The following is a 26,577-nucleotide window of genomic DNA, read 5'->3' as shown; positions in this document are numbered from 1 at the left end:
TGTATTAAAAGTGTGAGGTGTGAGCGAGGCGTCCGAGGGATAGCCCGGCATCGGGAGGCGTGAGGCGAAGTCTCACGAGGCCTAAATTTTTTATTATATACACTGAGCGTACACATATATTATAAATATATATGTACACATTATATATATATATATATATATATATATATATATATACATATATACATACACACATTGTACACATTATATATATATACACACACATACACACATTATATATATACATACATATTATATATATATATATATACATATATTTTATATATATATATATATATATATATACACACACACACATACATATATATTATATATATATATATATATATTATATATACATATAAAAAATAGATGATGAAAAGCACAATGAGCACACATATAGCAATGCATGCAGACAGCGCACACATCCATTATATAAAAAAATCAAAATAAAAAAAAAAGGCAGAGAGACAATAGTGCAAGGAAGAAGTATAAGGCAATTAAACCTACCCAAAATTTGGGTTTGGGAGTTAAAAATAAAAATAAAAATAAAAAAAGAAAAAAGAAGCCTCTGAGGTGCGCCTAGGCGGCTCCGGCGACGCCTTCCGCCCACTCCCTCAAAACAGAGACGACAACCCCCACGCCCAGCCTCAGAGGATGCTTAGGTGCACAGTGAGGCGAGCCTTTTAAAACATTGACATTCCTTTTGTGTCATATTGAATCTTGATTTCGTGGTGTACATTTTGTTTGATGGATTATTATTGCCCAATTTGTCCCATGTTCGTCTTCCATAGTACAACTATGAATTTCCACAAAAATTTATCCAATTCTGCTTTTGTTTGTTTCCAAAGAAGGGAAATTATATAGTAGAATAAATAAACACATTAGAGTTTTGGGTTTTCAAGAGATTAATTTCTATATTAAGAATTTTGTTTGTTTTGACGCATGAGTGAACATGGGGAGAGTCAAAGAGACGAAGAGAGAAGAGAGGAAGACTCACTTCATGTTAGTGCCTTTTACTATATCTTTATGCTTTCAACCAAATGAAATAGTTATTAGATTTTGTAAGGTTACATGTTAATTCTCTATGTAACTTGCAATTTTTTCCAATAGTTTTGTTGCTAATAATCTATTGTAACCACTCTTTTCGCCATTTTCCAATAAGTCATTCTCTCTAATTTCTATATAATTGTTTTCACATTTGCACAAGTTCAGTTGTCTTTCTTATGATACAATGCAATTCATTAGTTTGTCATTTAATAAGTGCAACCATACGTGCAGCTCTGAATTTTGACGATATAATTATTCTTATAATTTTAATTTTGACATGTGAGTTTAGCTTACTGATTAACAAAATTTTAGAATTCATGGTGTGTTAATTTGATGAAGTTGCTTCCTATTGTTTTGGTTATCATATACTGGAATTTGAAATGTCAATTGATTCAAAGTTTGCTCTTTTTTAACAAAATAAAGAAAGGGTTTTTTTGTGGGGTTGTTGCCCACAAATTCTCTTTAGGCCAAAGAATAGAGCTAGAAGAATTGCGGTTTGCTTTCGTTTAGTTTCCTTTATTGAGTGCAAACGCGTTGCTAATATACTTGAATTGATTCTAAAGATGGTATCTTTTCTGGGTTGTTTTACATAAGAATTTCCCTTCCTTTTGATTCAGATTTTGATGTCTTTTACTTCAAGCAAGTTAAACTAAGGAATTTAACTTTGCAATACAATCTTTCATACAATTTTCAATCTCGCATCAACGCACGGGTACAAATTTCTAGTATTTTCTGTTCATGCTTGGTCTAGGATGTTTATGAACTGCAAAACTAAAGGTGGTGCTTAGTTTGACAAATATTAGCTACTTACGCTTGGTTTAGGATGAACTAGAAAATACGCCTGCATGTTGTTGCAGGAACCAGCTGTTTAAGGCGTAATCGGATGAATAAAACACATTTAAGTTGATTAAATTCAACACAATTTTGAACAAATAGAGGGATACATGAGTGAATGAGGTCGATAAGATAAGCAATTTTGCTTTTATATACATTCAAGTGAGTTGGCATATAAACACATTGTACAATGAGTGGGAAAAAACTGAACGTCTTTGATTAGAAAGAGAAGAAACAAAAGAAAATTACGTAATACATTTGGATATAAAGGAAAATTAAATTTATTCAATTTCAATATAAAGAAAATTACTTAATGCAGGAACAACATTTGTGTCTCAATGGCGTCAAAAGGAAACAACCAAGTTTATATGCTGCAATTCGGATAACAGAATTATAGGTTCATAACAATCTGTAGACATCGAAATTTCAGTGAAATAAATGTTGATCAATAATTAAAATTTCAACGTTCATGTGTCACATAAATTTTACACATAGCATGTGACTAAACGAAAAATCAAAATAAATCGGAAAAGTCATCAAATAGAACACGTGTCAACACCTGACAGAAATGATTTATTTCATCTGATTATTTAAATCCAAAAAATCAAGTTTTGGAATTCTATAGAAAGGAAGCCAAGGCTTTCATTTTGGGACACCAATTCATAACCAATTCACCTCACACCAAAGCCTTGAAACCTCAAAACTCTAAAGCCCTCAAGCAAATCCCGAAGAATCAAGAAAGCCCTCTTCGTTCTTCGTCAAAATCCTCCTTCAAAACCAAGCCCCAACGGCCCTTGAAGAAACTTCCACTAATTCAAGATCAAGCCCGGACAGCCCTTGAAGAAAGTGTTCATCATTCATCATCTGTTCATCTTAAAGATCAAGCCCCGACGGCCTTTTGGATTAACAACATCAACAAATCTACCCATTACAAAGATAGAGGCTAAATTTGTAGAAGAGATTGTAACCCCTAAATCATTAATACAAATATTATTTTGTACACGTGTTTTTGTCTCGTTCATCGCAGAAATTCCCGTGTTTACAAATTTGGCACGCCCGGTGGGACCATTCTCTACCTCTCATCTCTATCTTTGAATCTGCAAAAAGCACAAATAACATCAAAGAAGGCTCAAGTTGTTCTCGCAGCCAATGTAAGGAACAAGAACGTCATCACTGCAAGCGATGTCACTTCGGGCGTCACAACTCGAAGCAGGGCAAGAGCTCTTTCTGCTGCCTCTTCTACCCCTGCATCAACTCCGCCAAAGGAACAAGAGCACCTGAGGCACGAACCTGTGATCACCCTGGCCTCACTAAGGGCACCAAGGAAGGAAAGCCCAAGGAAGTACTCTGGTTCCATGCTTTCCGATGTCGACTCATGCAGCAGCTTAGCCATGCAAGTCATGACTACTGAAGTGACTTCAATAGATAAGCAGTTAGTTCATATGAATGAAGCGATCGCAAGGCTGAACCTCCAAGCTCGAAGCTCAAACCCTGCTCGTTTGCTGCTTCTTCTCCACCTTCCGCTCCTCCCACTTCCTCACAAATAATGCTCCAGCGCCTACTATTTTCGTTCGCAAGGCATGGCGCCTCCTTGTCCCGTAATCGGCCCAGAGAGCTTTGGACCTCGCGCCCAGCCACCTCTTCATCCTTCAAGCCCACTAAGGAACCCAGAATGTGCCTTTGACCCACTTGGACTTACTGATGATCTTGAAGCTTTTGCTAAACTGAAGGAGCGAAGATTGGTGCTATTGACGATGGTGAAGAAGCTTCGGAAGAGCAGTCAATCTGTCTCTCCCCTTTGCAGTGATGTCTTCCTCCTTCGATATGACTCGTGAAATTTCTGATGGTAGAAGACGATGGTGGATGAAGACCAGATCTGTGTGATGACTAAAACTATAATCTGAGTCAACAAGTTCGACAAGAGGTTGAAGTTGTCTTAGCTTGTTTGACTCGGTCGAGTTGCTAAATGTGTTGAAACGGTCAGAGGAATGGCGTGCATGATGTGGGCATGTTTTTTTTTTTTTTTAAGGCTGCGAAGGTTTACAGCCAGTGAGATTCTGAGGGTTCTCTAAAGTCAGTAACAGCCGTCAAACGACTAGCCGGTCATGAGCTCGATGCCTTACACTCTACCTCAAGCTTCAGCTGCTTCTGCACTTCCGTCATGGCTGCTACCTTTGAATGTGATTGACAAAACCAAAGTTTGTCAACTCACACCCAAAGACCTCCTTCGTTTTCTTACCTCTGCTGATGCATTTGAATCAGAGAAGAACTTCAACGACCGCTGTCAAACGACTAGCTGATCGTGAAGCTCGACGCTTTGCACCGCCTCAGTACCTCCAGCTTCTCCTTTCCCGCTGCAGGTGGCCGCCTTTCATCCGATGCAGCACATATATATATATATATCATAAAAAAAATAATAAATAAAAAACAATAAATAAAATAAATAAAAAAAATAAAAAAAATAGAAAAAAATTGGTGTAGTGACTATGCAAATGATGGTCTCCAGAGAAGCAAATGAAAATGGTCCGCATGCGGAGAGTGCAGTACAGCGAGGAAGCCCACTGAGGAATCCAGCCATGCCATCTTCAAGCCACTATTCACAAGTGCATGCCACTGTTAGCAAGTCAAGGAAGGAAAAAGGAAAAGGGTGGTGGCGACAAAATGATGCTTCCAGTCACCATCTAAAAGGAAATGGGTGCACTAGTCACCATCTAAAAGGAAATGAGTGCATCAGGCACCATCTAAAAAAATAAAAAATAAATAAAAAAAGGGAAGTAACACATCTTGGTCAGATATACGTTTTAGCACAACATACTGAATAAAATAAAGCATGTCCATTGATATCTCTAAGAAATTACAAGTGCGTCAAAAAAAAGGAAAAGAAAAGGAAAAGAAAAAAAAATGAGCCTTCACAAATGTCACTTATGTGAAGCCTCAGTACTTGGAGCCTTAGTACTCGGCGGAACCCGAAAAGAGGGAGGCACTAAATATAGCTTATTCGGAGCCTCAATACTTGGTTGAACTCCAGATGACGAAGGCAAAAAGTGCCTCTGGAATACATCCACAAACTTCCGATGGTCACTTTGAATCCGACCTTTGGAGTCCAGTAGCTGATCAAGCTTCCTCTTCATGGCCGTCAAATAACTATTTGCAAGCACATGCAACTCTCTATTCTTGCGCCTGAGCTGTCTGATCTCTTGATTAAGAGTTGCCACCTCGGCTGTCAATGATTCAACCTGGTGAGCCTGAGCAAGTAAGCGTTGACCCATGTTGGAAACAGAGTTCACACACTGAACACTGAGAGCCTGGGAATCTTGAACAGCTAACTCATCGGACCGTCGTGAAAGTATCCTATTATCTCTAGGAGTGATGAGGTTCCTAACTACAACCGTAGCCGTTGTTGCATCCCTCATCACAGAGTCTTCAACTGTAAGAGGGCCATTAGAAAAGAAGAAGGACGGGCGCCATATATTACCCTGACACGGTGCACCTGTGTCACTGCCGAGACTCAAATCTAAGCAAATGCTAGATGAGTTAGCCATTTCCAAAAAGATGGTAAAAGAAAAGGGTTGAAGTGAGTAAAATCTCAAAAATACAGCAAAGACAATTTTCAAAGGCGGGCAATATTCAAAGTGTGCATGTTGAATGCAATTGACACCTCTTTAAAAAGAAGAGGCAACACAACCACTTGTTCCAAAAAAAAAAATCGAAGAGACACCACTCTTTGAATTTCAAAACCCAAATTTTCCTGCGTAAAATCCGTCAACACATTTCAGACGCAGTCTTAGCTTTCGGCTATCACGTGCAACTTTGCCAGAGATCACTGACAAAGTTGAAAACGTGTGAAGTCCATTATTCCAACTACCACACTTTTGGTCGACAAGGGTGGGTGACAAGGCCATATCCACACTGCCACTTGCTATCGGGAAATCACCATATAGTTCGACCTCCATCCTCTATAGCAAGGCACACATCCAAAATGCCTGACCCTTCTTCCTTGCCGAATGCATCTGCAACTAAAACCTTTCAACATACTCAGTTTTCTTCTTCCCTGGAAATACCTCTTCAACCAAGCCACACCAGAACAAAGGTATCTCATATCACTAGGGTTGAGAGCAAGAGTATCTCATAGCATGCTTTCTCCCTATCCTTTTCTTTGTCCTCCCTCTTCATTGCAGGACAAGGAGAAAGAGAGCAATCAGCCGACACTTGGAGTCAACCTTCTGATTTGGAACCGACTGCCTAGAAACCCCTTCCCTGATTGCTTACCTAGCATCGCCTTCAACTTATCTTCAACCGTTGATGTACTTCCAAAGAAGACACCACATCTGCCTGTAAAACAAATGATGCAAGTGAAGATGATACATCGAAGCATGTGGAGACAAGCACAACAAAATACGTGCTGATTCATCCGCTACTTCTTCAAAAGCAAACGTATCTCATATCATCAAGGTAGAAAGCAAGAGTATCTCATATCATGCAATCTCCCTGTCATTTCCTTTATCCTTGTTCTTACCTGCAAAGACAAGGATAAAGAAAGCAATATGTCGGAACCTCCATTCAAGCTTCTGGTAAGGAATCGACTGCTTGGAACCTTCCTGATTGCTCACTCAGCAGTGCTCTCGAAGTACTCATTATCTCAACATCTTATGCTTCTAGAGAAGATGCCACATTTGCCTGGAGAACAGAAAAGGCAAGTGAAAATGATGCATCGAAGCATGTGGAGACAAGCTCAACAAATACATGTGCTGATCATCCGCTACTTCTTCAAAAGCAAAAGTATCTCATATCATCGGGGTCGAAATCAAAGGTATTTCATATCATGCTTTTTCCCTATCCTTTCCTTTGCCCTTGTTCTTGCCTGCAGAACAAGGAGAAAGGAAGCAATCAGTCGGAACCTGAAATTAAACGTCCGATCAGGAACTGAACTGATTGCCTGGAACCTTTGTCTGGTTTCTTACCTAGCATTATTCTCTAGTGCTCATCTTCAACTGTTGACGGGTTTCGAATTATCTCAGCAAATACTTCAAGACAGTTGATATGGTGCTGGCTCTTTACACTGAAGCTGCCAAGCATGGATGAGTGGCTGAAAAGTGATGCTCTGAAGGACCATTTAAAGGCAAAGGGTTGCACACCACTTCGGTTAGGCAAAAGAAACAAGCAGAGAATAATGCAGCACGATGAGCTGGAACAAATCATTATGGCAGGACACCCTTCTCGGCCAAACTGCATAATCCAGACGGAGGAGTCTAAGTCAAATCCAAGCCCGCCGTCGTTGCTATAATCAAAGAGCTCGAGAAGCTTCAACAACCTTTCGCTGGCACTGTCACCGAAGAGCAAAGTCTCGATAACCCTTGAAGATCATATCGTCAACCAAACTGCTCAGGGTTCATATGAAAATGCTACGAACTTCCTTGATCTTTCAAAGCATGCATGTCCTAAAACTGCTCGTGGTCATGTTTAAGTTCGAGATCAAGCTTCAACGGCCCTTAAAGAAATCACCGGCCCTTAAAGAAATCACAAGTCCAATTCAAGATCAAGTGTCCTCCACCCTTGAATCAAACCCAATTCAAGATTAAGTATGTGAAAAGTCTTTTGGAGGAAATCAGAAAACCCTCCAGCCCAGTTCAAGATTAAGTCTATGGAAAATCAACAATTGGAGGAAACTAGAAAATCTTCCAGCCAAATTAAGGATCAAGCCCCGACGACCCTTGAAGAAATTACCAGCCCAGTTCAAGATCAAGCCTCAACGGCCTTTGGATCGACATCTGCAGTAAGGGACTTCAAAACGCATCTTCTACACATGACAAGCACATGTATACGACGCGCCTTGAAATGGGGGCATTTGTAGACATCGAAATTTCGGTGAAATAAATGTTGATCAATAATTAAAATTTCAACGTTCATGTGTCACATAAATTTTACACATAGCATGTGACTAAACGAAAATCAAAATAAATTGGAAAAGTCATCAAATAGGACACGTGTCAACACCTGGCAGAAATGATTTATTTCATCTGATTATTTAAATCCAAAAAATCAAGTTTTGGAATTCTATAAATAGGAAGCCTAGGCTTTCATATTGGGACACCAATTCATAACCAATTCACCTCACACCAAAGCCTTGAAACCTCAAAACTCTAAAGCCCTCAAGCAAATCCCGAATAATCAAGAAAGTCCTCTTCATTCTTTGTCAAAATCCTCCTTCAAGACCAAGCCCCAACGGCCCTTGAAGAAACTTCCACTAATTCAAGATCAAGCCCCGATGGCCCTTGTAGAAAGTGTTCATCATTCATCATCTGTTCTTGATCAAGCCCCGACGGCCCTTTGGATCAACAACATCAACAAATCTACCCATTACAAAGATAGAATCAGAGGCTAAATTTGTAGAAGAGATTGTAACCCCTAAATCATTAATACAAATATTATTTTGTACATGTGTTCTTGTCTCGTTCATCGCAGGAATTCCCGTGTTTACACAATCCAAATAAACTTCACCAAACCAACATGGCATGACATGAAAAATGAGTCGATTACATAAGTTTTATTCTACCTTGTGCCAAAGAGTTTATGCTAGTATGCCCTCTTATGTTTAAGGAGCAATTGAAAGAAGCAATGCATCGAACGAATTTGATTTCACAATAGTAACAACCAAAAAAATCAAATAACGTAATGGAAGAAAAACAAAGATTAATAACCATACACCTATCCATTTTCTTTTGTGAACGAAATTTGTTATTTGCACCTAATTTAAGGTCATGCTTGTTTAGATATATAATCATAGCAAATAGAAAGACTCAATCCATTGCTAACACCAGCAACCATAATTTCCTAGGAAATAGGATGCCTAAGACAGTGATTTAATCTCTTGAAAATCAAATCATAGCCACAAAGCGATTCGCTTCAAGCGATCAACATATCAAACTCAGTCCAAGTTCACCAGCCACATTCAAATATATACTCGAAATAATTTATTAGTATAATATAAACTTATATTTTGACTAAGAAAAAAGGCAGTTCATAGATATATTTCACTATTCGAATCACGAAATCGAATGCAATAACAATTCTTGGAATAAGGGATCCTTCAATGTTATGAAACATCCACACTGATCTTAAAACTACAAATGTAAGCACTGAACTCTGTAAAGAAATCATCTCTGATACAGCATTTGCATATCTGCGTTCTCTCATCCCCTTTACATATATACTAAACCATTTTTGTGCACTACAAATTCGAGAAAGAATCAAGTCGGCCATTGCCATGCAAATGGTTTGTTCCACTTCTTTCCTCCAGTTCCCAAAACTATAGATACGATCGTAATAAAACATACATGGCCCTCACACAGTGTAGCCTCCTAGCAATCTAACAAAGAGAGATTTATGTCAAAAGAGAAAGAGAAAAAGAAAAAGAGCTTTAAATGCGAGTTGTTTGGTGTGGTTTTTGTTTTCTCTTCTTCTTTTACAGACTAAGCATACACCTATCCATCCATCTCCCCTTTATGTATAAATCTATACACACACACATCTATATACACACATATATTTATATACACGGACAATATTGAGTTCAATCCAAATCTATAGTCCTAACAATGTACTTAACACATCAGAAACATAAATCCAATGTACCTCCAACAAAGACTTGAACCATCTTTCGTGAGTCAGCATCACTTTCCTGTGCACTTTTTCACTTTCTAATTTTTGCAGATCCTAACTTCATCTGGAAACATATAAAAACTACAAAATCACAACTCGTTTATACTGGATCAACGTTTTGCTCTGAAATCTCTATTTTAGACTTAGTATCGAGAAACAAAAAGTCTTATATGCAAAAGATAACTCATTCATCACAAAACAACAATACATTTGCAGTAACTGTTTAAGTCAGAACATATTGATCATCATGAATTGCAGCATTAGTATTCTAATTAGAAACTTGTAGCCATAAAATTTAACATTTCACTACCACATTTGATCGCATTAAACAATCCAATTATCGATAATTACCTTAGCAGAAGCTTGAATTTCTTTGGCAGTCGCATCCAAATCATTAACAGCATCGTTATACTAAAACTAAATCATCAGCAGCAGTATTATTAACTGATTAATTAAACAGTAACACTATTAACTGATTAATTAACTGACCTTCAAAAAAAAAGAAACGGATAAATTAACAAATAACAGTAACAAAAATCACAAATTCACCGGCGATGTAATCCATGGCGGTGAGATCCCCACTCTTCCCTTTCCCTCTCTGTGTGTCGCAACTGGTGCAAGTAGAGAGTAAGGAGGCAGAGAAAAGTAGGAATTTGCAGCATTCAGCACCTAAAAAAAAAATGAAATCCAAAAACATTATAAAAAGGAAAACAAATTAAAAGGCTTCACAGATAATATTTCAGTACATAAGCCTATTGAAACTGACATTTTACATGTAACAACAGACCCGCCCTCTTGATCCAGTGTTGCTTGCCCATGTTAGTTAGAAATTTTAAAGTACGTGTTTGACAAATGGAGAAAAATGAATCTGAGCAGATCCATTATTCACAAAATAACAACTGACTCGGACTCTAAATTTGGCCACCTTCCTAAGAATAAAAGAAGAATGCATATTCAGCTCAAAAGTCTAATTGATGCTTTTTAAGATTCTTCTCATCCAGCCAAACCAGATGCTCACTTTCCAAACAGTAGCGATTTATATTTATTGCTTTATACGTAAAGCGGGAGCCTTGTGCACTGGGTACGACCTTTACCTTTATTTACATACGCTTAACATCCAGGGAGTAATGACATAAGAGTTTCTGTGCTTACCTGCCAAATTAATCCCTCGGGGTCTGCCAGTGCTTCCGGAAAGCCCTCATGTTGGTCTAATATGCGCATTTCAACACGTGAAATTCAGAGCAGCCGCATGTTTTTTTTTAACATTACTGAAATTGGCACATACCCATCACGATTGCAGGAGTTGTAAATGAAGAATATGGTCTTTACTGATGAATAATCAAGCTTACTCACTACCATACCTGCTGCAATGGCAGCATGGTTTATATAAGTTTACAAGCATGCAATAAATAATAATAATGTCCTTAACCCTTGCTGTACTGACAGCATGGTTTATATACAAGTTTAATACACGCATGCAATAAATAATACAAGTGCCAGAAACCATGTGAAGTATTCCTTCTGTCAGGTTGTACAGCGAGAAGGTGGAGGTTCTGTCGTGGACCTTTCTTTAGGGTTTGGAGTCACGTGGATTCACGTGGATTCATGACTTCGTCTAACACCCCCCCGCAAGCGAACAGGTGGGGAAACAACGGGTAGCTTGGACACTAATAATGTGAAGCGAGACGAAGACAAGCCCTTGGTAAAGATATCAGCGAGCTGATTCTGCGAGCAAATATAATTAACCTGTAATTCACGACGAACGACCTTCTCTCGAACATAGTGATAATCAACTTCCAAATGCTTTGTCCGTGAATGAAACAAAGGATTAGAAGCAAGGGCAATTGAAGAGACATTGTCGCACCATATCTGTGGACACACAAGATACAACTGCAGGTCTTTGAACAAGGAACGTAACCATGAAAGCTCGGCGGCTGTGTAGGCTAACTGCCGGTACTCGGCCTCAGCACTCGACCGAGACACGGTTTTCTGCTTCTTGGAGCTCCAAGAAACAAGATTGGAGCCGAGATAAATACAAAATCCTCCAGTAGAGTGTCGAGTATCGGGATTCCCCGCATAGTCCGCATCAGAGTATGCTGAAAGTTGTGCCGAGCCTGGTTTATACAGAAGACCATGACTAGGTGTGGCCTTCAAATAACGAAGAATCCGTTTCACCGCCATCCAGTGATGAGTAGTGGGGGCATGCATAAACTGGCAGACTTGGTTAACAGCATAGGATAAATCAGGACGTGTAACCGTTAGATATTGTAGGGCCCCAACCACACTCCGATACAGATCGGGGTGTTCGAACGGATCACCAACATGTGCACTGAGTTTCTGACCAGATACAGCAGGCGTTGAAATTGGTTTTGCATCTGTGAACTTGGTACGTGACAACAAGTCCAACGCATACTTTGCTTGACAAAGATGCATAGTCGTGCCATCATACTTGACTTCCACACCCAAAAAATAATTAAGGGGTCCTAAATCCTTCATCGAGAACAAGGTGCCAAGCCTTTTAATCAACCTAGATATTTGATGAGGACTGTTGCCAGTGATTAAAATATCATCCACATAGATTAGAAGGATTAAGTAAACACCGGAATGACTGTAGACAAATAAACTATAATCACAGCTTGATTCCTGAAAACCAAGTTGGAGCAAGAAGTCCGAGAATCTCTCAAACCACGCCCTCGGTGCCTGCTTAAGACCATAAATACTCCGCTGAAGCTTACAAACATGAGAGGGAAATTGCTTGTCAGTAAACCCCGAAGGCTGTTTCATATATACATCTTCACGTAAAAACCCATGCAAAAAGGCATTCTGGACATCAAGCTGTCGAACATGCCAACCTTTTGAGACAGCAAGACTGAGAACAAGCCGAATAGTTGTATGTTTCACAACAGGACTGAATGTTTCGGTGTAATCCACACCAACTTTCTGATGAAACCCATTTGCCACAAGACGCGCCTTATGACGTTCAATCATGCCATCTGCACGTCGCTTCAGCTTGAAAACCCACTTATTAGGAAGCAAATTCATGTTGGGATGAAACGGAACCAAGGTCCATGTCCCACATTGCTGCAGCGCATTAAACTCATGAACCATAGCATTTCTCCATTCTGGAGACTTCACAGCCTGACTAAAACAATTGGGTTCAAGAGGAAACTTGTCAACAATGACATGCATGGCATATTTAGGGTTGGGCTTGTGAATTCCTGACTGTGAACGTGTGGTCATACGATTGCCCTGAGGTTCAGGCACCATTGGTATCGGTTCTGTGGATACCGTGACTTGCTCATTTGAGGGTAGGGTGGGTGGCAATGGGGAGATTGATTGGATAGGCGAGGAAGACAAATGGGTCGTAGAAATAGAATGAGGTTGGGCTAGGGAGTTATTTTGTTCAGGTTGCAACTGAGTAGTGATTGAAGGACATGTTTGGTCACGGGTAGAGGTCGGTTGAGGTTGAAAGGAAGTAATTGATGGAGAAGGTGATGCGTGGGGTTGGGAAGGACTTGACCTAGCAGGCATATTAAAGGTTAATAAAAGTTCAGGGGACACATGGTTACCTGGTGGAATGATGTCTGCAGAGGAAGATGTGAGTCCCTTAAAAGGGAAGGAGTCCTCATCGAATAGGACATGGCGTGACAAGTACACTCGTCGTGTGGACACATCCAAACACCTATAGCCTTGATGATTGAGTGAATATCCTAAGAAAACACAAGATTTGGATTTGGGTTGAAGTTTATTGCTTGTGTAGGGTACCAACCAAGGAAAGCATCGACAACCAAAAACTTTCAACATGTCATACTTTGGGGTTTTGTTAAACAGTTTCTCATACGGTGACACATGAGACAAAAGTTTTGTGGGCATTCGATTCACCAAATATGTTGCAGTTGAGCACGCATCAAACCAAAAACGATTGGGCAAGTGAGATTGGGAAAGCATAACCACACTTGTTTCAACAATGTGTCGATGTTTTCTTTCGGCAAGTCCATTTTGTTCCGGATGTTTAGGACATGAAAATCGTTGAGAAATACCATTTGTACTAAGGAAATTTTGAAATGCACGACTCTTATATTCACCTCCTTCATCACATTGAAATGTTTTAATGGAAAGATTAAGCATTTTCTCAACACAAGCTTTAAATTTAACAAAAATTTCGAAAACTTCACTTTTGTTTTTCATAGGAAAAGTCCAAGAATAGCGAGAATAGTCATCCACAAATAAAACATAATAACGAAAACCTTCATTAGAAATAACTGGAGAAGACCACACATCAGAATGTAACAGTTGCAAAGGAAATTGAGAAACAGACTCAGACGCATAGAAAGGCAATCTAGTGCTCTTTCCTAAGGGACAAGTCTCACAAAAACTAACATCAGAAGTACCATGAATTGGTACTAATTTTTTTGAAATTAAAAACTTAATGATGGAATGAGACGGATGACCTAGACGGGCATGCCATGTTTTCACAGAACACCGGACTCCAACAAATGATGAAATGGGATACTGGAGTTGTCCACTGCCACTTTGAAATGGGTATAACCCATTCTCACATCTCCCTCGGAAAAGCGTCTTCCGGGTCTTGAGGTCCTTAACAAGGAAAAAATATGGAAATATTAGTAGGTAGCATCGGTTATCTAATGTAAACCTATGGGCAGAAACTATATGTTGAGAAGCAGTGGGACAGTGGAGAATATTGGTTAATTTAAATGAGCAAGCTTTAGTACGTAATTGATTGGAACCAGAATGCAAAATAGGGATGGCAGAATCATTACCGACACCTCCAATAGTTTCATTACCAGTATACTCCTTAGGGTTGATAAGGTTTTGAAGATCAGGAGTAATGTGTGCATTAGCACCGGTGTCCAGAAGCCAATTCTGTTGCTTGTTCAGAGTATTAGGAGAGGAGGTCATAGCTGAAAGTTTTTTTGTAGGAATCCTACCTTCATACGCCGCATTCATTCGCTGGTAGCAATCAAGGGCAGGATGACCTGGTTTGCCACAAATTTGACAAACAATGCGTTCACCGGGACAAGGAAGACGATCACCATTTGGCGGGTTACGCTGATGGTTGGGACGAGGGTTGTAACCTCGGGGATTGAATGGAATGCCACGATTGGAGGAAGACACACCTCTCCCATTTCCTCTCGACCTTCCACCACCACGACCGCGAGCAGCAACAAAGGCATTCACAGATGCAGTCTCGGCCAAGGAAGCTGCTTGTTCCGCCATTCGACGTTCAGTGGTCAACAGTAGTGACTCAAGTGTGGGATAAGTAATGGGAGTATCCCGAGCTTGAGCAGCACTCACTGTCATTTCAAATGCAGGTCCTAGATTGTTCAACACAATCTGTACAAGTTCATCATCATAGACAGGTTGCCCGACTAGGGCTAGGTTATCAGATATCGCATTCATGCGATCCAGGTAATCCGCAACAGAGAGATCACCTTTCTTGGTCTGCAACAATTCATTTCGCAGGAACAAAATTCGATTTTGGGATGTCGAGGCATACCTCTGCTCCAAGGCTTCCCAAGTGGCGCGAGCAGTCCTCTTGCTGGCCACAGTAGACAAGACAGAAGCAGTTAAGGAGCCATTTATCCAACTAAGGATCGTTTGATCCTGTTGGACCCAAGCAGCATACTGTGGATTGACAGTGGTGATACCAGGCAAGTGTTTTGGAGGACACACCGAGGTACCATCCACATATCCCATCAGATCTCGACTTCGGAGAATTGGGAGAATTTGAGCCAACCACAGTGGGTAGTTGGATCTATCAAGCTTAATATGGACCACTGTGGAGAAATGATGGAAGGGATTGGTGGTAGGCGGGGTGGTGATGGTGGACTGGGAGGAGGTGCCATTTTCGTCAGCCATGGAAGCGTGAGAAAAAAAAAATAAAACGAAGGGTGGATCGAGTCGTTAGACGGTAGGGCTCAATACCATGAAGAATATGGTCTTTACTGATGAATAATCAAGCTTACTCACTACCATACCTGCTGCAATGGCAGCATGGTTTATATAAGTTTACAAGCATGCAATAAATAATAATAATGTCCTTAACCCTTGCTGTACTGACAGCATGGTTTATATACAAGTTTAATACACGCATGCAATAAATAATACAAGTGCCAGAAACCATGTGAAGTATTCCTTCTGTCAGGTTGTACAGCGAGAAGGTGGAGGTTCTGTCGTGGACCTTTCTTTAGGGTTTGGAGTCACGTGGATTCATGACTTCGTCTAACAGTAAAATCCAGTAGTTAGTTCAGCAGGATGGCTGGCAGTCTTGTACCACCAGTGGATACCTGATAGCTGCTCATAAATCAAATAAAGAAACTCCACAAAAAAATAAACTTGTGAAGAACTAATGTCCAATAAAGGGACTCACCTTTGTAGCAAAGCGTGTGCCTTCAAAAGCTAAATTGGCCAGAGCAAGTACCCGATAACCAAGATCAATCAACACACAGGAGTACCAATTAAGAAATAATCTGCCATAGTAGCTATCATAATCACCTCCGTCACGGAAAAACCCTGTCTCATGTGGTTGGGAATTATAAGAACCTGCATTATCTGGTACTCTGGCCCAGAAGGAGTGGCCCCTTGCTTCTGCTGCCTGCGTCAGATTCTTCATCAAGTATCGGTCATAACACTGCACCAAACCAGGTTGAATCAGAGAACTACTTCAAGGTTCAGATAGAGGTAAAAAACCAAATGAGCTACAGGCTTAAGGTCATAACCACAGATAAATGAAGGGCTATTAACTTAACATTTAGAAATAACCGTCAGTCCCTAGCTATTATGCATGCCACTAATGAAAGGAGGGATCACCATTTATTAAGGTACCTGGAATTCACCAATACCAGGATATTTCCAACCATGCTGTTCAGGATAAGAAGGATACTGTAGCTCTCCACACTGACCTAATCCAACTTTAATTTATGATATTATTCCTTCCTTAAAAAAACTCATCAAATTCAACTCTGAAGCTCCTCATGTAGTCGAAGTAAACCTGCATTGGTTCCATTATAATGCAACAGAATAAAAACTCTCAGCATTAAACAGTAAGAAAGCATAGGGTCTGATTCTTAGAGCATACAAAAGGAAAATTCTTAGAAATATAGAACATATAAGTTGGAATAGGTTTAGCAATAGTTTCTTTTAAAACATGAGTGGAACATGTAAAAGAAGACAAATATAGGAAAGGAGCTATGGCAATCCATAGAAATAAAAGACCAACATAAGTAGGTAATTCTAGAATACTATACCTCAACAGCATTCAGTGTTGCGATTCCCTTCCTTATTAGTAAAATATATATCAGGATTCTTTTGGCCAATTTCTGTCACCCAATGAGGAAATGGGATATGTACATCATCCCCGACATTGCCTCCACACTCGTGTAATGACATCACGACCTACACCAATATACAGTAAGACAATGCACACCATATCCAACATGCGTATTCAAAGAAAATACGTAAAGCAGAAGATCTCTCTTTTTTGAAATGAATTTTGTAAATAACTCAAAATCCATCTCAAAACACTATTCATTTGAATAGTGCAATTGAAAACCTTACTTTAGACTAAAGTAATGTCGATCAAGCCATGTGCGTCATCTTTGATTGGGATCAATTTGTTTGTTTGTCAACTAGCATCAGCAGTTTGTTTGTTGTTTGGAAGTTTGCACTCGAAATTGGCATTAAAATCTTGCACTGGCGCATTGGTACTACTAGCATTGGAAATTTGCATAGACATTGGCACTGGTGCAATTTGCATTGGAATAGGCACCATGGAATATATAATTAAAATTGGCATCAGCAATTAGCAGTTAGGATACAATTGTAAACTTACAAGATCATACAATTACGCTGTTTCGGCTAGCTAAGTAACCTAAACTCGTTGTGAATGTGCCACTATAAAATTCCAACACTCAACTTATTCAGTAACGTAAGACTAGTTAGCAGTTCGGTTCGGCTTGCTAAAATTAAGTAGTCGAAGTATAATTGGAACAATATTGGGGAGGGTAGGACGGTGAATACAATAACAACACTTCGAGTGTAAGAGTAAACGTTTTTAACCACTTGAGCTATAAGCCGCTTGCAATGAGTAAGATATTTTAGGAAAATGTTAAAGTGAGCACAACCCGATTGGGCTTTGTTATAATTAGGTTTTGGTACTCTTGTAACTTATAGCCTTGTATAGCTTACATTAATTGTTGTAAAGGCTTAGGAGGACACCGGCAACACATGAGCGATGGGAGCCAATTTCGCACAAGCTTGCCGCGAGTGGGTTGCAATCTTCATAGAGTCATACACATTTATTCTCCCACCTTTAAGATTCAACTCTATGGCAACCTAATGGTGATCAAGGTTCAGGAGGGGTCATGTACACCCTATCCACACCCTCCACCCATGATCTACCAAACTCCACCCCTTCCCCGTCACTGTTTTCACTTGCACTGGCTCAAACTGTTTGGATGCAACCCCTTTCCGGCCTTTAGTTTTCATTTCAATTGTCCTCTCAGCATGGCAACGTTCATAGTACGACTATCCACAAGTGTTAATTTATCAAAAAACATGTACGACACTTCATGTACGAAGACACACTCAACATCACAATATTGCCAAACTTTTCAATTTTAGGAGAAATTATGTAGGATGTGTTACCAGAAACCAGTCTGTTCTGTTGATGGTCAACACTTGCATATCCTCCGTGCCTCATCATGATGCTTCAGCAGGAGATAGAGCTACAAGTGAATGTACTGCAATATACAAAATTTTATTCATTTCACGCCAACGCAATCTCAACACATTTATACCACTCCATAACACATAGAGTTTAGCCACTTACATCCGTTGACAACCACTCTTTTTGGTCCAGAAGCTGCCGCTAGAAATTAGTATCTCCAATTGGGCAACCGGACTAAGAATGTAACAAAAAAAATAGTTGACCTCATCTAGTCATTAATCAATTTTTTCATGCATCCATAAAATCCAAATGTTAAAGAGTAACTTACTTCTTTGCCTTCTCCTTCAACTTATTGAAGTGATAGAAATATTCCATCACCTCCTTCAACTTATTGAAGTGATAGAAATATTCCATCACCTCAACCATGCAGTTTCTCTTTTTGGCTTTAATTAATGCTTCTCGTTGCACAACATCCTGCTTGGGTTCACCGACATATATTTTTTAGCACTTTGCGACGTCAAACAATAAAGGCATCTAGCAAACCACTTTCATCTTCTTTTACTGCCCCATTTTGGTTCGCACAAATTTTGACGTCGCCCTTGTGGAGGGGACCTTCCTCTTGGTCCCCACCTGCTCGCCCTTAAGTGTGTATATCACCTCCTCATTGTCATCATCCGAACTCTTCCAATCTTCATACTCATCGGCTACACTTCGAACCATCTTCGCGGCATACATCTAAGGGACTGCTCCATTCAACAATCCCTACAAACACCTTCCAACCCTCGTCATCCATAGCTCTCATTACCTCATTCCCTCTGGGTCCCTCACCCTCACCCCACCCCCTCTCCCCTCTTGCCTTCAGCCCTTATTTCTTCATCCTCATTCCCATCTTCGCCCACTGGTTTTTCCTCCCCTCCCTCCAAACCATTTTTTTCATCAACCTCATTTTCACCACCCTTTTCTTCTTCCTCCTCTTCTTCTTCTTCCACAACAGTTTCTACGTCACCGCCAATTTCACCACCCTCTTCTTTTTTCACCTTTTCTTTATCTTCTTATTTTTCTTCTTTTCCCTCTTCATATTTTCCCTCCTCATTTTCTTCTTCTTTTCCCACATCTTTTTCTTTTTCTTCTTACTCGTCTTCTCATATGCATGTTTTTCCTTCACATCCCTCCTTAATTCCTTTACCACCTTCGACAACTGTTCCACTTTCTTCAGCACCATCCTCTCTGAAATCTCCTCCTCATGGGCCAATTGCGTTAATGACATCTTCCTTGATTTTCAATTTCAACTCACTGACATCATTTATGTCGGGAGTGAGGTTGTCAAGAATCACAATATCATCATCATCGCCTACATTTAGTACACTTTGTTCCTTTTCTCTTCAATCGGAACACTCTATTTAAAGCCATGCATCAGAAATACATTTCTCACATACAACATTCATAGACATTCACTTTCATCCATAAATTTCAAAAGGTTTGCAATACAGTTATACCTCTTGGCTCTCGGCTATATACAACTGTAGCTACTCGTGGATCAGTTACTTCTTTGTTGTCTTGCATCGCAGAATTCTCGGTGTAGCTTTCAGATCTAAGATCTTGCAGTAACATAAGGGCTTCTCAAGTTGGGGAATTTTTTCACATGCCCACACCTGCACGTATTGCTCAGTAAATTATTACTCCACCACAGAAATAAAGTCAACATTACCAACGAAAGCAACACATATTACCTAAAAATCATACGAAAATCCTTTGCAGCCCCATCCGGACCGCTGCCTCCTTTTGGTTCCCTTAACTTCTTCTTCTTCCTTCTTATCTCCCTCACCATCTCCTTCAACTCTACCTCTACCTTTCCTCAAAGTAGCAAACGAGAGGCTGTCACGAAGTTGTTCAAATGAGATGGAATCCCATGCAAAGCTATTGAACCTATCCATATCTTCTACGAGGTAAAGGTACTCTAGATTCACAATGACGTTGGTCTTTGCCCAAATCAATACAGCCTCAGCAAAGTATACCAAGCCTAGCTTGAAAACATCCTCCCTGTTCTTGCACTCCTTAAACGCCCTTTCAAGCACCACAAGTCATATATATATATATATATATATATATATATATATATATATATATATTGTGACTTTCTTCAGGACGGCCTTGGCTTTACCTTTGCCCTTTTCATTCCTCCTCTTGTTACTTTCACCTGCTAACCCTAATTCTAGAGAAAATATTCCCTCAACCTATTAAATTAGTCAGCCCCTCAAGGCCTTTAACCCTTTGGTTTGCCGCTCTATGCAATGACAACTCATGGACCAATTGCTCACTAAAGGCCAATTGATTAGCACGCTCGAGGTGGCCAAAGAAAGTGGCCCTAAAGGCACCAAGATGTGCCTCTTTAAGCTTCTCCCTAATCAATCCTAGCACATGGGGGGCTTGGGATATGTTGTTAACCGTTTGCCTATACACATGTTCTTTTTTGGTTGCTCGTTGAATACTATTGCTTGCCATGTCCTATACATATAACAATACAAACACATAAATTCAACAAAACACAAACTTGCAACAACACGTCAACAAAGTTTCATAGCTATATATCTTTTGTCAACAGATCAGCATTACTTAATCAATATCAACTCCCGTCATAAAATTAACAATATTTTAAAAACAAAAATCAATCCTAACCCAAAACTATAACTTTACCAAAACAATAGTTAACGACCTAGCCTCTACACAACCCGTCAACATAGCTTCATAACTTCACAACGCACCCTTCTCAATAATTTCACATATATCCACCAATTTCAACTAATTACATAACGAACATGCATAATTAACCTTAAAACTAACTTAATTTATCATAATTAACAAAAAGTACAAAATTAACTTTTAAGGTTCCATTTTCAAAACTCACCAAATTTGAAATTGAATGGGAAGAATCAAATATGACATCGGTGATGGTGCAAGGACTCAAAACCCAACTCAAATGAAGTGAAAAGTATGTCTTTTCAATGGAACCAACTGCACAACCTTCAACCAAACTTCCCTGATTTTCGTAAATGATGTTTGAAATTGCAGTGAAGCTGGAGAAGATAAGCATAACACAACTACCACTGGGTTTGGACAGGTTTTCAAACAATAAGGATGTTTTCGACGACAATGATGCTTGAACAAACGCGGGAGATGAAGAGTTTTGGAAGGAGAAGACAAATTTAAGTAGGTTGTTGTTGATAACAAGGAGGGGAGATTTTAAGTTCCGAAAATTTTGAAATTTTGCCAGGTACCGTTTTCATTTAGTGAGGGGTCATCGATGACCCGATTTCATAGTAATCTCATTTTGATAAATTGTTTTTCAGTTGTTTAGATTTGATTTAATGGACCATGTTCCTTTCGCACCTAAGGTCTGCAAAATGATGCCCGCACCTTAGAAAACGCGACCAAACAATACTCTAAACCCATAAGACCTACTCCAACCCTTGTAGTAAAACTCAAATTTTAGGTTCTAAATTTACCCCAACTTGCTTCAACCCTTGGGGCAAATATGAGTTAAAACTCAAAACTCATTTTTGAGCCAAATTTAGCTCAGGATTCCCCCTGGTTTAGCGGGGCTGATCCACCATATATGTATATTTTTTTATTTATAAATTCATTGAATCTAACAGTTAAGATCTAATTTGATTAAATCCAACAGTAAAAAAAGAAAAAAAAATCTAATGGTCCAAATTTAAATTCAACGGCTAAAGTAATTAAAAAAATTATTTTATGTGTTTCATATTCTTTCATAGTGTTTCACGAGTTTCATGGTGTCGGTTAGTGATTTTTTAATATTTGTCGGAATCTAAATATTTTTAGGTTAAAATGTTCATAAAATTAAATTATGATAGTCTACATAATTTTGTCTTTTAAAAAAGTTACTTTTAAGAAAAAAAAATTAGTATAAGTTCATTCTTTAATAATCTGAGCTAAAATTTTAACCTAGAAAAGTTGAAGTAAAAAAATTATTTTTGGATTAAAACCTAAATTTTCTGGGCTAAAAATTTTAGGTTCTAATCCAAAGGTCAGAGATAGTTTAGGCCCAAATTTTAAGCCCACAAAACGGTTCGTCGTTTAGAACGAACCCAAAACAATGAAAGTTCGTTAGTCGCCTACTGGCCTCGCCGCCTCAACTGTCAACTCCCTCCACCTCCCAATCCACCTTTGTTCACAACGAAGCCCCTACGCACCAGAAGGAAACGCCGTCGTTTCCAGGAACTTCAGTTGTTTTGCAGCGAAACTAAACAATTCGTAAGGTCGATAATGTCAAAAGACAATCTCAACAAATTGGTCAGTGAAAAAAATGGTTTCTTCTCATTTTTCACGGCAAATCAAAATTCGTTTTTACTAAAATTGTGGGATTTTTTTTTTCAAATTTATATTAATTTCAGATTCAGAAGAAGGTAAGTTTCACGAACGAATTGCAAAGTTTGAGGGAAAAAATCGAAAGGGGAGGCGCAGAAACTGCGGTTGAAAAATTGGTATCGCTCAAGCAGTCACTGAAGGTTCAATGTTTTCCTCAAATCTCTGTTTACCCTCGAAGCGTCGTCGTTTTCGGGTGATGGGTATTGATTGTAATTCGATACTGTTATTGCAGGAGTTGGAAAGGCAAGAGCTTGAAGTCCAGTCTCTTAGCAATTCCGTATTGGAAGCCGAAGTTCGTAGATTGGAGGACCAAATAGAAAATGGGTTTGATAGTGAAGATGTTCCTGATGAACTGGATCGTTTGTTGAGTGAATCGGAGGCGAAAATCGGTTCGGCGAAAAGGGTAATTTTCTGTTGCTGTTGCTCGCAACGCTAGGAAGCTGTGATCATTTGCTGCAAAATAGTGGTGATTTATTAAGTTTTATCCTTTTTAGTGATGAAAGTATTAATGTGTAGGAACTTGCAGCTAAACTAAGGGCAGCGTTGGCAGTACAGCGCCAGATTGATGATGTTCCTTCGCAATCTGAGCTCGTCCAGTATGCGTTCATTCTTGCTCAGTTTATAAGAATTTTAAGATTTTATGGTTTTTGGTTTCAGTTGGTGAATCACCGAAAAACAAGTTTGAAGAATTTTGGTGAATTGGTAAAAGTATGAGAATTGAAGTTCAGGGCATATATTGTCTTTGATTATTGTGTCTGTGTTTAGGATAGAATAAGACATGTTTGGAAGTGCTTTTAGAATAGCTAAAAGCATTTTTAGATATCCAAAAGCATTTTTGGGAACGTTCTGAAAGTGCTTCAAGTGCTTTCTTCAGGAAACAATCGGATTTTTATAAAACTTCGATGTGCTTCTAATAGAAGTGGTTCCTGTAAAAGCGCTTATAAGCTGAAGTACATTCCTGCGAAGCATTTCCAAACAGGCCGTAAGAATAACGCTGACTGACTCAATCTTGGGTCTGCACTCTGCAGGTATGAATGCCGGTTGTCAGAATTGAATGCTCAAATTCAGGGAAAACTTCAACAAACTCGGAAATACTATGCCACTTACAATGCACTTTTGGAGATCAAGGAATATATGCTGAAGGAAACATCATTGTTGAATTCAATAAGTTCACAGGTATGCTACGGCCATGAATTTTTCCATCAGTACTCTTATGTTTCTTAGTAGATGTAGTTTACGCAACCTTTTTATGGTTATGGCTGCATCGTTTTTCTTTGGGAAATTTTGATTTATGCAGGAGGGATTTCGAGTCCTGGCTGTTAGTATATTTTCTCATTAATACCAACTTGTTTTGCTTGTAAACTTTGCATAGTTTCAAGAAGCAATCAATAGCACTGACGGTCGCATGAAACTTATCAACTCCATGGAGGGAATCATAAAGGGCAGTCAACAGGTATTCTCCAAATATGATCAAATTGCTTGCATATTTTCTGTTGGGAATCAAAAAAGAAATCCCCATTGTGCCTAGAAATTTTTTTCACAATCTTTGTCGTAAAAGAAGAAATTTAACTCCTTAACCTTGGAAAGTATGATTTAGTTGATCCTAAAGAGCATTGTTTTTCTGTTTCCATAATACATATCTATTTATATGTCCTCAGAGGTCCATCGTTTCTGTGAAAGAGAACCAATTACTGCATGCTGGTGAATGGCACCTTTGATCTTTTATTAGAAATGAGGATTTTGCCCCCATAACATTCCTGTAAACCATTTACTAGCATCCAGTGAGCTAGCCTTTTGATCGGTACGACCTTACAAGGGCTCGAGTTAATGGCCTTTTTACTCCTTCCTCGAGGAAAGGCTGGTTAAAGTTCTAACTAGCATTGAAAGTATACATAGCTTTGGAGAGGATTAAATTATGCCTTGCAGCCACTTGGTGAACTGAGTTACTGTGTGGCCAATTCTCATGGTTGATAATGAACTTTTAACAATGGAGCTCCTTGATAGTATCGCCGATATTAGTATCAATGTAAATTTTATACAACTTCCGCACGACAAAATTTGTTAAGCCTCAAGACAAAACATTACGTAGGTATAGGTACAGGTATAGGTATAGCTTTGTCATCCATAGTGTCATCTCCAGTGTCATCTATAGTGTAGGATAAGGATTGCAACTGAACAGATGCACCCACCATGTGAAGAGAGAAATAAGATAAAAAGTTTGAGCTATTAGCCAATTTGAGAGACCAATAAGATAAAACTGATATAATTTAACCAAGTCCCGTATCAAGTTTATTTCGGACTAAATGAATTTTGTATGCTCTTCAAGGAAACAATATTTGTGCTTATGTCAATTCTTAGAAGAATTCAACATTGCACGCACCGAATATGCCATTTTCTTTATCCTGAACTCATGTTCAACTTCTGTGCATACTTTTTCTCCGATGCTTCAAGTTATTCTGAAGGTTGCTAGTAAATCTATCTTGCAGAAACTTCGAAAGGTACAACTTGGGCTTCAAGAAGAGCAAAAAGTTTGTGATGCTCTCAAGGAAAAGTATTTTGCAGCAAGTGCAGAGCAAAGGCACTGTTATTCACTCTTAAAAGCCCTTCAGGTAAGCATTGTAATCATGACATCACAGTTAATAGTTAGCGTTTGCAACACTTAGTTCATTGCTAGTTCAGAGAATGTCGTGTATGCTAGTCTTGTAATGTAATACGCAGTATCTAGGTAATTATAATTTCCTAGCATTGTCACTTTCATTGGCCACTACTACACAGATGTAAGCGTGTTGTTTAGCAGTTTGGCGAGAATTGGTGGTCATTGTCCTGGCTCTTGCCAAAATATATCTAATCAGTACTCCAAGCTCCCCCAAAATTACTGATATAGATCTTTAAACATTCAGGAGGAATGTACAAAGAATGAGGTACTCCGAAGAAGTTCTGCTTCAAACATCTCCAGAGATTGAAGTGTTCAACCATCGTCATGCCACCGCCTATCAGTCGCATGCTCACTAGTTAAATTGATATTAGGAACTCGCTCACCATGAGTTGTAAATTAAAAATCTTTTTTTTTTTTTTGGGTAAACATCTTCCAGGTTGAGTTACATCGAAGTACCTCCGTAGCATGTGAAGTTTGAGGTGTTTCAGCCATCTTCATGTCATCGCACGTTGGTCCAATGCTTACTTACTGAATTTACGAGGAACTCATTCGTCATAAGTTGTAAATTAAAGATCAATTAATTTTGTGTAAAATACTCCCCCATTGAATTTCGTACATGTAGATTATGAGTTTATCTTCATTAGTTGTTCTTTTATTCTATAGTTCTCGTTCATGAGATATGAACGCGGACCTCCTCCAACAGAGTGGAGACTGAGTCCCGCTAAACCAAACGGGTTGGCTATCTCCATTATTTGCGAATAGTAAAACGATTAGTGGTTTACCAAGATATAAAGAATTATTAGGAAAATCAGGTTGATGTAGAAATTGAAGTTATCTATTTCCATACCGACGAAGGTCCGATCTCATGGCTTATTCTTTGGAAGTGCTTCCTTAAAAGTCAAAAGATTATATGATTGAAAACGAACCTATAATTGATACAGATTGATTTCAATATATATGGCAATGATGAAGCAAGGATGACATTTTTGTTTCCATCTTGCTTTGATATGATGACACATATTTTTTTATTAGGGTAGTCACCATTATATGATCACACATTGACATTACTGCTAGACAATATAAATGTAATTTAACTAATTAATGGACTGCATCTTGCTTTCAACCATTTTACACATTTTTTTTTTTTCAAACGGTTAAGAATATGAGACCAATGAGTTAGATTACTGTTAAGAGTATATGGTTCGACTTATCTTTATATATTTATAAGTGATAGTTTTAGGTTTTAATCTCGTGAATAACAAGTTTGATATCAATTTATTTTTTCATCACTAGTGTAAAT

The 26,577-nt window shown here is 38.9% G+C and overlaps 1 protein-coding gene and 2 long non-coding RNA genes across 5 annotated transcripts; 1 reads left to right on the top strand and 2 right to left on the bottom strand.

Annotated features, from left to right (window-relative positions):
* Positions 1-10,092: 10,092 nt before the first annotated feature.
* LOC139198411 (uncharacterized) lies at positions 10,093-10,562 on the bottom strand. The gene is made up of 2 exons (XR_011583872.1): positions 10,310-10,562; positions 10,093-10,212 (listed from the first exon to the last, which is right to left on the bottom strand). It is a non-coding gene; the product is annotated as an uncharacterized lncRNA (long non-coding RNA).
* A 5,497-nt stretch (positions 10,563-16,059) lies between these two features.
* On the bottom strand, positions 16,060-16,507 carry LOC139198410 (uncharacterized). The gene is made up of 2 exons (XR_011583871.1): positions 16,390-16,507; positions 16,060-16,195 (listed from the first exon to the last, which is right to left on the bottom strand). It is a non-coding gene; the product is annotated as an uncharacterized lncRNA (long non-coding RNA).
* Positions 16,508-22,347: 5,840 nt separating this feature from the next.
* On the top strand, positions 22,348-25,917 carry LOC103449942 (uncharacterized). Of its 3 annotated transcripts, none has more exons than XM_008389264.4 (8): positions 22,348-22,546; positions 22,648-22,761; positions 22,854-23,024; positions 23,138-23,217; positions 23,650-23,797; positions 23,994-24,074; positions 25,108-25,230; positions 25,522-25,917. In XM_008389264.4, exons 1-8 carry the CDS (start codon positions 22,520-22,522, stop codon positions 25,582-25,584), a joined length of 807 nt encoding a protein of 268 aa, XP_008387486.3. In that variant the 5' UTR covers positions 22,348-22,519; the 3' UTR covers positions 25,585-25,917. The 3 variants fall into 3 exon arrangements, with proteins under 3 accessions (XP_008387486.3, XP_008387487.3, XP_008387489.3); XM_008389265.4 differs by having other exon boundaries at positions 22,362-22,546; positions 25,419-25,917; XM_008389267.4 differs by having other exon boundaries at positions 22,362-22,546; positions 25,397-25,917.
* Positions 25,918-26,577: the final 660 nt, after the last annotated feature.

This window comes from Malus domestica, chromosome 08 (genome assembly GCF_042453785.1).
Source record: "Malus domestica chromosome 08, GDT2T_hap1".
NCBI classification, from domain to species: Eukaryota; Viridiplantae; Streptophyta; class Magnoliopsida; order Rosales; family Rosaceae; genus Malus; species Malus domestica.
Note: the sequence above shows the minus strand (reverse complement) of the source record. Positions and strands in the feature narration are given on the sequence as shown.